Raw genomic sequence first — 13,252 nt, forward strand, 5'->3', positions numbered from 1 at the left:
CTCTGTGGGCAGCAAGATGTGTAAAGTTCCCATGTTCACAAAGGCGGCGATGGATACCTTCAAACATTTTCCTGTCTGGACATCTTCATTCTGGGAAACTTTCGTGGTACAAACGACGAGCATCCAGAGCATTGATGTCCGCCAAACCGTACATAAAGTGCATTTCCGCTTGCTCCTGATTTGAGTACATTGTCAGAATGGAAAACCACCAGATTCTTTCAGTACCTTGTGATGAAGGAAATCACCTGCGGGAGATAAGACATTCCGGTTAATAACTTGAGAACCAAGCATTTCCAGAACTATGTTGATATAAAATATTTTTATTTTCTACATATGAGGAACTCATTCCTGAAGTTTTGCTGTGTATTTTTGAGACACCTTGTATTTGGATCTACATAAGCTAATATAAGACTAAATTGTAAAACATTTGTTGTTGTTTTGGTTTTTAGGAGCATTAGCAACTAAAGCCATATTGCTCCGGGATATGCGGTGGTCATTCCTTGACCTTTCCGCATCCTCTGTACTTGGTGGTGACGGGCTCAAACCCCGGTCTAATCAAGAAGTGTGTGCTACGCACTGCTGCTCCTTCCCACCTGGCTACGGAGGTGCCTGTAAAATATTTGAAAAAACACTTCTTTTGAAACTGCTTGTGATGAAGTTATTTTGAGATAGAACTGCCACCTTCATTAGGATGAAACCATTCACAAATGAGCCTTCTAAAAGCGAGTAAAACAATTTCCTACACTTCATTGATTTTTGACTGAATAAATAACTAATATAATAATAGTCTTCAAGACGCCTGGTCAGTGTGAAGAGGAAAAGACCAAACCCACCAGCACGTCATGTGCTGTCATGTGCTGGAGATCAAACCCTCCAGCACATGACAGCACAACGAAATAAATGGCCCTCATTCCCCAGCGGCTTTTACTCCCCCCTCTTATAGCAGCGAGAGGATCAGAATGGAAGCAAAGGGTGCTAAGAATCTCTGGGTACGATCAAGCTGCCATGCACGGAAACTGAACTTGGCCTGTTACAATGTAAGATCGTTCATCGGTGAAGACAGGATACTAAAGCTGGAAAAGGAATTAGAAAATGTAAATTGGAATATCATCGGTTTGGCTGAAACAAGAAGAAATGAATCACTTATAAGTTTATCAAGTGGAAATCTGCTGTACACCAATGGAAACAGTGAAAGAAGTGAAGGTGGAGTTGGCTTTCTGGTCCATACAAATATAAAAAAAAACATTTTGGAATTCAAAAGTACATCACTAAGGGTGTCAAAGACTACTAATCAGGATTTCTAAGAGGTATAAGCTAAAGGTTATAATGATTTATGCACCAACATCGAGCCATGATGATAAAGAGGTTGAAGAAATGTACACCGAAATTGAGTCTTCTAGATGAACAGAAAACTCACTACACTATCATTATGGGGGACTTCAATGCTAAGATTGGAAAGAGACAAAACAGCGAAAAAATATAGGAAATTTTGGAATTGGTGAAAGAAATGAAAGACTTGTGGAATTTGCAGAATCTAGAGGAATGTCAGTAATGAACACTTTTTTCAGGAAAAGAGTGAACAGAAAGTGGACATAGAAAAGCCCAAAGGGATTAACAACTAATGAAATCTACTTCATCCTCACTAACAGAAGATATACAAAGGGTACTAGGAACGTTTTGCAATACAGCTTTGTTTATTTCATTTTTTCAAAGTAATTTCCTCTACATTCAATACACCTCTCCATCCTCCAAAACCAATCTTTAAACCAGTTCTGCCAAGTTTCACTAGGGAGTAAAGCACACTCGTTGTCCCAAGCCCGTAGAAGGTCCTCATCACTGGAAAACCGCCTCCCTTTTAGCTTCATTTTCACATGCGGGAACAGTGCAAAGTCGCAGGGAGCAAGGTCTGGACTGTAGGGAGGGTGCTCGAGAAGTTTCAGTCCTGTCGTGGTCAAATATTCAGTGCAGGCTTTGGCGCGGTGAGCTGGAGCATTATCGTGATGGAGGTACCAGGTGTCCATTCTTGACTTTGGCCACAGGTTCTTCATAGATCCAATGACTTTAGGCAGGCATTGTTCAGTATACCACTTAGCTGTGACTGTCTTCTGCGTGTCCAAAATGACACGTTCCACAATTCCACTCGATTTGAAAAATACAGCTATCATTTTCTTCTTTACAGATCGGGATTTTCTGACAATTACAGGTGTGTCGTCATCATCAAAGACCCAAACTTTGTTTTGAGCCTTGGTCGGCAGATCGTAATAGTACAGCCAAGTCTCGTCACCTGTCACGATGTTGTTCACATACCGAGATTGTCCCTTATCAAATTTTTTTAACATCTCCCGGCACCAAGTCACACGTCGTGTCATCTGCTCTTCAGTCAGTTGATGCAGCACCCAGAGAGAACAAAGTTTCTTCACGTGCAAATGATCTTGCAGAATCGAACGAATTGCTGGTGCATTTAGGCCCAAAGTATCCTCTATCTGTTGGTAGGTCACTCGCCTGTTTTCGTCAAGCATTTTCCTCACAGCAGTAACGTTTTCCTCCGTAACTGACGTTCGTGGCCTTCCCGGCCTCTCAGAATCCTCCAGAGTGAAATTTCCCCTTTGGAATTCTCTATACCACCTGAATATCGTTGTACGATGTGGACAATCATCATCTAGTGCAAGAGTCATTTCTTCTAAGCACTGGTCTATGGTTAAACCACGCACGAAATTATACCGCAAAACTGTCCTTATCTCATTTCGTGACCATGATGCCATCACAAGCACTTTACACTCTCACTACTAATGAATAACTGAGCCCATCGACTTGGCGCGGCGGCTACTATGCACGTATGAATATGTCTCAACATGCATCAACAAGCAGCTTCCTGTGATTCATTGTTGCGTCATATTGCAAAACTTTCCTAGTACCCTTTGTATCGTGAATGATGTTACTGTCCTGAATGGTAAGATGCATACTTGATATAGATGTAAGAAAAGAAAGGAAAAAACTGACTCGAGTAAATAATACAAAGGTTTTTGAGATAACAGAAAAGGAGAAAAGCAGTATGCACTGGAACTTAAGAACAAGTTTGAGCTTCTGCAGACTGTTCAGGACCAAATTATCAACGAGGAATATTACAACTTTCTGAAGGTGATAAAGCCCAAGAAACCTATATGTAAAAAGAAATCCAAAGAAGAAAAAAATCAGTCAAGAAACACTTGTCATGATGAACCGAAGACAACAAATGAAGAGCAAGAAAAACACTGACAGGGTGAAAATTGAGTATACTGAGTTACGCAAAGCCATTACAAAGAGACTCAGAGAGGACATAAGAAAATTTAACACAAGAAAAGTAAAACAAGCATTAAGGGAAAACAAAGGATTTAAATCAGCAGCCATTAGCAGTAATACAGAAATAAATGATATTGAAACTGAAAAATAGCAATGGCGTAATTATGAATAGCAGAGAAGGCATAATTCATATAGCAGAAGACTACTATAAAGAGTTATACAAGGAGCAAGAGAATGATGCCAGCAGTGGGGATGATCGATCGTAAATTAGTAACACATACAACATACCTGATATTCTTCCTGATGAGGTTGAACATGCGTTGAAGCATCAGAAAGCTCCGGGGGAAGGTGAAGTTACTGTAGAGTTGTTAAAACTGGGAGGAAGAGACATGAACAAAAACTGGCAAGACTCTTCACAAAATGCATTAGAAAAGGTGAAGTGCCTAAGGAGTGGAATAATGCAATCATAGTTTTGCTGCATAAGAAAGGAGATAAATCAGAAATTGGAAATTATAGACCAATTAGCTTGTTATCCCACATCTACAAGTTGTTCACAAGGGTCATTACTAACAGATTAGAAAGAATACTTGATGAGAATCAACCGAAAGAGCAAGCTGGCTTTAGGACAGGATTCTCAACTATGGATCACCTTCACGTAATGTCACAGCTAATGGAGAAAGCAAATGAATATAAAACACCATTATGCCTGGCATTTGTGGATTATGAAAAGGCATTTGACTCCATACAGCATAAAGCAATGTTTCGGGCACTGGAAAGACAAGGAATAGATACCCCATATATTATGATTTTGAAGAAAATATATGAGAATGCTACCTCCTTTATTAGACTTGACAAAGACAGTAATAAATTTATAATTGAGAAAGGAGTTCGACAAGAAGACACAATATCTCTGAAGTTGTTTACTGCTGCCCTTGAGGAAGCTTTCAGAAGATTAGACTGGTTGAAAAAAGGAATCAATGTGAATGGAGAGTACCTAAACCATTTATGATTTGCAGATGACATTGTGGTCATGCGCCATAATCCCAAAGAATTAGAGGAAAATCTTAATCAGTTATGCACAGTTAGTAAGGATTTTGGACTAAAGATGAATATGGCTAAAACAAAAGTAATGATGAACAAGTATGCCACAGAAAGGGATATAATGATCGAAGGAGCAGTAATTGAAAAGGTGGAGTCATATACTTATCTGGTACAAGTTAGCTGTAATAATGATAAATGGATGGAAGTCAACAGAAGAAGAAATTTTGGATGGTTAACATTTAGGAAATATAGTCACATACTGAGGAGCAATATCCAAATTTGTCTGAAACATAAAATAATGAACCAATGTATATTCCCCACCATGACTTATGAAAGTGAAACTTGGGCACTCACCAAAAGAATGGAAGAGAAGCTGAGAACTACAGAGCGAAGAATGGAACAAATTATATTTGGAATCAGACTGTTTGATAAGAAGAGAAACACATGAATTAGGCAGCAAACTCAAGTAAAGGACTTTCTTATCAAAACTAAAGAATTAAAATGGTCTTGGGCAGAACACAGCTCGAAGACATGATGACAGACGTACTAAGAAAATAACAGAATGGTACCCAAGAGGAGCTAAGAGAAAACCTGGAAGACAACAACAGAGATGGACAGATGAAATTCATGAGTTTGTGGGTAGTAAATGGATGCCCATTGCACAAAACAGAAGGAACTAGAAAGTTGCTGGAGAGGCCTTCATCCTGCAGTGGATTGAAAATGGCTGAGGATAGTAATAGTTACTTCTGTCTACAGCAACCATATTTCTTGTATAATTATAAATAGCAATGGCTTTTCAATTTGAAAGCTTTCCCCCTCTGTTTACTTTTCCTGATGTTATTTTAGTTTCACTTCCTGATTCCCAGAACAGGAAGGGAATCTCACCCTTACTGTTCTGGAAAACAGCAATGGTGTTAGGTGTACATTTACTTTATGATGAAGTTTTACTGCTAATTGAGTACTGGTGTAAAATCAGTAGTGAATAAATGAAATCCGCTACTCTCAATATTATGAAACAGTTTCTGGATGAGATGAAACATGATCTTTGAGGTAAAAGTCAGGCCTTATCAATCTATTAGTGGCTATCCAAAATATGGCGCATGTAACCTATTTCTGAGTCAGCTAAAACAAATACACAAAGGCCTTAATTTGTTGGCTTTTGAGGGTTATAACATTTGAATGAAATTCTACCAACAATACTTTTGTCTAGTGCAATTTTCATTTCAGGTGCAAAATATTCATGATCTTTTTCATCCAAATAATCAACAATATTTTTTATATTTTTTTGGATTCCCTACTTTGAATTCCTTTTAGCTCTTTCGTTAGTTGGCAGAGATGCAGCATCCAAAATATCTACAGAAATCTCTTCCTGCTAATTACATTCTTGAAAAATGAAATAAAGTCTGTCCATTCCTTAAAACCATTATACCATTTTATTAGTTTTTTTTTTTTTTTTTTTTTCATTTAGTTCCATGTTGCCAAGAATGTCCTTTAGTTCATTTAGTGGAACCAAAACCAAGCTGCAGCATACGGAACAATTAGAAACTACCTCGTTTGAAAGAGTTTTCATGAACTGAAATCCACAATTCAAAACAGCAAAGCAAAGGGAAAATGTTTGAATGAACTATCATTTACCTTGCTTGGTCTGCAGTTCACTACACATCTGTCAAGCATAAGATTGCCATCAATTTCTTTATCACTGCTACTAGAAATATCATTTGGATAGAAAATGATATCATCACTATCTAACAAAAGTAAATCAAACTCTGAGTCAGAAAGTTCTAAGATTTCTCAATTTCACCAGAAAGGTCTTCAATGATATGTTGCCATGTCAAAATATTCACTTTTAACCAAGAGTAAAAGATACTCAGTGACTCCTAAAATGAAGAAAAACAACCATCAGCTGCTATTAACTGAATATAAGCATCAATAAACATCAATATAGTTTTTAAATTTGTTTATATGAAGATAAATAGATGGCAGTACAATAGTTAGCACAATGGGAAAAACAAATTTCATAATTGGCAACCCCATGGTTAAAGATGCCACGAATATCGGATACAGAGAATTCCTAAGGTCATTTCAAGTGAAAAATGTGACATAAACATCAATCCGATTCTGAACAAGCATGGCGTTTTCATTTATTGAATATTAGAAATAACAATGAGTGAACAATTGGATAATAAACAATGAAAATGACCACATGCAGCCTTAATATATATTCTGGCTAATGTGAAGCTCAATGGTTGTTATTTCATTGACAACACAGGTCAGCAAGTACTGTTGTCACTGAAAGAGTATCTCAATCACCGCTTCCCTGGTTGATGGACTGGTTGTTTGTTTGTTATTTGGTTTTTAGGAGCATTAGCAACTAAGGCCATATTGCTTCGGGATATGCGGTGGTCATTCCCTGACCTTTCCGCATCCTCCGTATTTGGTGGTGACAGGCTCAAACCCCGGTCTAATCAAGAAGCATGTGCTACGCACTGCTGCTCCTTCCCACCTGGCTACGGAAGCGCCTGATGGACTGGTTGTGGTGGTACACAATGATGGCCACTCAAACCCCTACATTTTAACACCTTATGTTTATATCTTGGGAGGAACATAAAACATGTGGTATACTATCAAAATTAGAAACACTAAATTGTCTATTACTTTGAATGTCACAAAACTGTATAAAGGATAATTTCCATGAATGGACCATGCATTCAATTCACAAACAAGTCAGGATATGGACTGAAGATGTATTGACAATTCCCACGAATGGACTGCACATTCAGTTCACAAACAAGTGGGATATGTATTGAAGATTAGGTTGGCAGCGATTATAATATTTGGTGAAGATTAATAGCAATTATCAACAATTACAGTAAATTATACAGCAATAAAAATTTCATGTAAAGTACTCATACACTTATTTTTAACATTCAGGCAATGATAACTCCATGAGAGTTGAGAAATGGACCTATGCTTATATGACATCTTTTGCTAAAAATGATCTTAGGATAAGTTTTTGAAATTAAGAGAAAGTTGTGAATCATCTTATAGTCGTGTTTTGTCTATGTGTATGTATCACAATGAACATTACTTTATTTCCATGCAAAATTGGTGTACAGTTTTCTGCTGAAATATGTCATATTTCATACTTTCAGATGACATCCATATTAAGCTCATTTCTTCAATAGCTTCAAAATTATTACTCTTGGTTTTAAATTAATCTTGGCCTCTTTTGATTTCTAAATTATTTATATTTCATGGCCTCTGTACTTCTACCTTATATTGACATCTATGTTGCAGTTATTGGTATTACTATTATGTTCTGAGTTTAATATATTTATTCCAGGAAAATTAGTGTCTGCTACTTTGCACATGCTATTTTGTTAGTTTCCACATTGTCTCCTACAGTTCATTCTACTCTTTTTATTCAATTTATTTGTATTTAATATTCATATATAATTCTAGACATACATAGTTTTAAAAATGTGTAAAAATAAAAAAGTAGTAATATAAATGTGTTCAATTTCAAACTGTTATGGAATTTTGAGTGTTAAAAAATAATAATAATAAAAAAAGAATAAACAGACATCTAGTATGAATAAACATTTTATAAGATGTGTGCCTGTAATTTATTTATTTTTAATTACTTTATTATTATTATTATTATTAGGGTTATCACAAAAGCAATGCACAAAAGTGGTTAATTTAAAATGCTCAAGCTATGTATATTTAATGAAAGTTTCCAGAATTTATAAGAGCCCAAAAGTGACATAAGTTATGTGAGGAAAATGTCAAGTTTAAACATCTAGTTTTTGTTTGACAGGCATTTGTTGGTACACCAGCAGACAAGAGACAGTGCTCAGTCTGAAGCAAAGGACTTCAAACCACTGAACTACTGATTTGCCAACACCTTCTGCTACAAGACACATCTGATGTTTTCCTTAAACAGTTCACCTTAAATGTGTAGACTGCATCTTAGTCTATAGATTAAATTAAGGTTTGACTTCTCATTTAAGTTGACTGGGTATCCGGGGGCACTGCTGAGAAGCAACAATGCTTAGTACACAATATGATTAACTTTTGCAGTATTTCTCTATGGTAGGCAGAAGTAAGAAGTAAAACATTCTTCCTAGTTACCCATCCCCTTCTGATTTGACAGCCACATAAAAGGAAGAGGCTTTGTGTCCTTTAAAAGTCCTTGTATTCTTGATGTGGTATACTAGTATGAGTTTCAACTTAAAATCCACTTCAGCAATTGCACCCAAAAGAATGATTAACCTATCTTTTGCTGCATTAAGCCCTTATGAGCTTATGAGTATTCTTTTCCAAAAAAAGGAGAAGTATCATCTACATTGAAGACATGACAAATATCTTTCTTCTTCCACAATAGCTTGCAAAGTTTCACAATATGCTTCTGCTGCATTAATTTTTTAAATGCTCAAACCATTCAGAGCTTGTCTTTAAACTTTCAGTGGATGCAGAGTCACTTTTTTTAAATCTTCAAAGAGGCTCTTGGCTTTCTCTTAAGTTATCACTATATTTAAAGGGACTTGTGTTTGGTTTTCAATCCAAATTATTAACAAGGGCTCCAGTTTCTCCATTTCCAAACTACACACACATACTGCTATTTTGCAGCTGATGACACAATCACACGTTGACCACTCCTCTTGATTTTGTCTTTATTTTTCTTTACAGTACACACAATAGATTTAGCCAACTACACTTAATCAGCAATGTCAATCACACCATCACCTTTTTCAAGGTATTTTACGTTATCACTATACTTAAAAGAACTTGTGTTTGGTTTTCAATCCAAATTTCACTTCTAAATTAATACATTTCCTCTTACTAGCAAAAGAAGTTTAAGAAGACTGTCTTTTTGAAAACATATTGAGGGATTAATTCCTTTAAAATATGAATCAAGTAATTTTAAAAAATTCACAGAACAGAAACATACGCAATTTTTATTTTTTTGACACAATAAAAGACTAGCAAAGAAAGTAAGGAAAGGCAATGTGCAATTTTGAAAATTTTTATTATAAATAGTTTTAGATGTTGCTTGAGTGGCATGGTGCATAGATAATATAAAACTTGTCAAAAGATGAACAAAACACTTTGATCTATGTTAAAATATCTATTTCCAGTTGAAAATTATATATAGGTGGGAATAAGACATTTCTTACTACCTCATTAGTGACCACAAGGACAACAAATGAAATGTTATATGTTACTATAATACAATAAAATAACATAATTTAATTTTCTTTCCTGTTTTCCACAGTTCACATGATTAAGAAAATGCTGGATGGCTTCCTTTGCAGTTTTGGCAAACACGAGTTGAGGCTGAACAATCTTCTTGTGTATACTCCTTGGAACCACAAAAGAGGCCAAATGGCATCATCTTGTCATACCTGCTGGAAATGACCATATTTCTGGCATTTAAAGCAATGAATACAAATCAGAATGCAAGACTAAATTCAACAGTTTAAGTCAGTTTTAACTAGATGGCAAGTCTGGAGTGCTGAAAGTTTAAATGACTGATCTAGCTGGAATGAGATTACCATTTTTTTTTAAGTCATGATTCATTTGACATTTATTACTTTTTGATTGCTGACTTCAACTAATTCCACTTCAAGACTAAGTCCCACTATGTAATGATCCATTTAGAAGAGTTCAGAGTATTATAGGCAGCAAAGATACTGGTAGCCCACAGGGCCTAACTTGAGGATATGCAGGCCCTAAGCAAAAGTATTTTTGGGGCCCCTGAAAAATGTTTATTATGAAATGACATTTATTGTTTTTGGATTAATAATAATAATAATAAATGGTTTTTTTGCCATTTTGTGAAGTCATGGTGCCAATGGCATAATCAAAGGCAAATATATGGGGTTGTGTGTGATTGTGATGTATAATTTTGGGGTGACGAGCAGGAAAAAGTTAGAACCCCTGGGTTAAAGTTCGATAATGCCACTTGTGTATACAAGCATTCACACACAAGTAGCAATAACACGGTTCATGCACTTATCTAGACACCAGAGGCCTCACCAATGGCTAAAGCAAAATCGTGTGGAATGAATATGAAGGTAACTCTGAAAGTTTCCGGAAGGCCTTTTGTGTGGCTGTAATCGCCAAGGAACAGTCAGTGTCTCCTTATCCATAGTTTTAAGGTTCTTGCGGCAGTGGCAGTAGCAGAGGGCACTATGGTAGAATTTTGTGCTTTTGGAATTGTAAATAACAAATTTTATTTTATGATTGGAGGGGACAGGGCCACATGATTTTACGAGCCTTTGGCAATTGCCTTGTTTGCCTAGGGGTAAGATAGGCCCTGGTAGACCACCAAAGATCGTCATCTTTAAAAGCCACTCAGAATGTTTTGGCATGGCTGTTTTAATCAAGGTATCTCCATCCAGAGATCTGTAGATCGAAATCTTTCACCATTTTTGGTGATCCAGCAGCAGATTCTGTATTTTTAAATCAAGAAGGGTTATAATTTACCCATAGGTTGGGTAGACAGAAAATGTATCCAGAAAGGTTGGGCCATCACAACTCAGTATATTTGTTTGTACCTTTTATGATGACTAGAATCATGATCCGCATGAGATGATTCAATTCTTGAGCACAAAGACTAATGGTAAAAAGGCATTAGTGTCCATGGTGGCTCTTTTCGTCCCTGGGAGCTTGTCTTTACTGCCCAAGTTACCAGCCTTGACACGGGAATGCATGAATAGTGCCACTGTTCCTGCATCCATGTGTACATTTTAAGTTAGTTGTAAGTATATTAGAAAAAGAGAGTTTTCTTACTGAGTTCTACCTGTACTTTTCAAGTAAAGAACTACTTTAAATACACGGAATACAGAAAGACAATAAAACTTAAATAGAACTTTAGTTGCTAATCAAAAAAACACTCTACAGATGACACAAGGATTGCTTTTCGTCTGAGGACTAATTAAGAAGTAAAATTAGATATTGAAATAAACAACAGAACAAGTAAAGCAGGAAATTATTTTTTGCCCCAAATGATTATGAAATCATTTGGGGAAAAAAAGAAATTAGCCAGAAGACAAAACTAGCTGTTTCACATGAAGCCAAGAGCTTGGTAAGAAATAAGGGAATGAACTGATCAAAAATCAGAACCTTCAGAAATGAAAATTTTAAGAAAAATATACTGAACCACCAGATGGAAGCAATGGCAAGGCCATATCACAAATGAGGAAATAAGAAAAAATCTTGGAGTAATAAATATTCAGGAAGATTAGCTAAACAGATATTCTGAGCAAAAATGGTAGAAGTTTTCTTTGTAGACCAAAGAGGAAGGTGATGACAGTGTCAAGCGAGCATTAGAGGAAAGAGAGCTTATTCTCATTAGTATTAAAGATCTAACAGGCAATAGGATAGCACCGAGGAAAATAATGAATGGAAGGCCACCCAGTCCAAGACAGATTTATACTTCAAGTATTATACTAGCTACTATGAAACACTAAAATGCTGTAATGTCTGTGCAATAAAAAAACAATTACTGAACAGTCAGAGTAGCTATACAATATGAAAAACAAAACAAAATAAAATAAACTATTAAACTAGTCATGACTATTTGTCTGTAGGAAACATTAATTTAGCTACTTACACGTCATAAATTTTTATATGGCAGTCATCTGAAGCAGTTAGCAGTAACTGCGAGTCAGTGGAGAATGCCAAGGACCGGATAGGCATTGCATGTCCTATAAAAGTAGTTTCACTTTTACATTACTGATAAAATACCAAGAAATCACAAATAACTACTGATATTTAATTTCTAACATTAAAAACCTTATTCTAATACCTTATACGATAAAGTTCTCCATCGTACACACTGTCTCAAGTAGAAGCCTTAATGTAGAAGCCTTAGTGTCTCGTAGAAGCCTTAATGATAACTCTGTAACATCAAGGTACCACTATAGATGTCGCATCCCTGTACCTTCCTCCAACGCCAACTATGATGGCCATTGACAAAGCCACTAACTGGTTAATAAATAATCTCCACCCAGCAGCCACTCATATCGTATGTGAGGACTTCAATCTTCAGCCATCTACCCAACACCTCAAAAGTCATCTCACAGAATCTCTCCAATCAATCCAAATATTCCAAGTTAACTACCAGCCAACGAGAGACCAAAACCTACTGGACATAGTCTATTCCTCAGCAATATGCCAACTCGAAGAAACCACAGCCGACATGTTTCAATCAGACCACCAACCAATCATATTTACAAATCTGTGAAAAAGGTCACCGCTCCAAAATTTCTGAATCCAGCACTCTGCATTGAAGCTGCATCCACAGTGCCATGGAACATCTTAGATGGATGTGAACTGAGCCTCGCAATCGATTTAATGACCAAATGGATCAATACCATAGCCCTTCACACCGCTACCAAGACAGTCACCATTACTCCGCGCTCCAGAGCATGGTGGACTCCCCAGCTCAACCAAAATTTCCACTACAAACATTTACTACACGCCAAGTGGAAAGCTTCCGGTGATGTTCAAGACCGCATTTCATTCTCCAAAGCCAGGGCTGAATTCAATAGAAACAAATCAGCTGCAATTAAAAAGCACTTCAAAAGAACCCTAAAAAGGGGAAAACCATTCTACAGAATAAAGGCTAGTTCTTCCAGCAACATCGACCCAATTGACTGGCTCAACTACATTGCCAGATTTTCTAATCAACCTCCAGCTCTACCTAATCTGCCACTCCTCAACCGCTCTCATCCCACTGAGAGTCTAGCTACAATCCGAATTTCCAAGCAACAACTGATGCAGGCCATTAATACTCTCCCTCTCACAGCAACCACCACTGACGATGGCATCCCCGAGTTCATAATCAAATGTTTAAGCATTTTCATCATCGATTCACTCCTCAACCTATACAACAGATGCCTCAAAGTTCATTTCTTTCCAC

At 36.7% G+C, this 13,252-nt stretch overlaps 1 protein-coding gene across 1 annotated transcript in view; it reads right to left on the bottom strand.

Moving 5' to 3' along the window:
- Positions 1–13,252, bottom strand: part of LOC150080484 (uncharacterized) — a 155,961-nt gene that overhangs the window by 30,412 nt on the left and 112,297 nt on the right. The window contains exon 8 of the mRNA XM_090381941.1: positions 11,942–12,035. Coding sequence (XP_090238067.1) covers positions 11,942–12,035 — 94 coding nt within the window. The remainder of the gene's footprint in view (positions 1–11,941; positions 12,036–13,252) is intronic.

The sequence above is a fragment of the Mastigoproctus giganteus genome, chromosome 9 (assembly GCF_048544385.1).
Source record: "Mastigoproctus giganteus isolate SK-2022 chromosome 9, ASM4854438v1, whole genome shotgun sequence".
Taxonomy (NCBI): Eukaryota; Metazoa; Arthropoda; class Arachnida; order Uropygi; family Thelyphonidae; genus Mastigoproctus; species Mastigoproctus giganteus.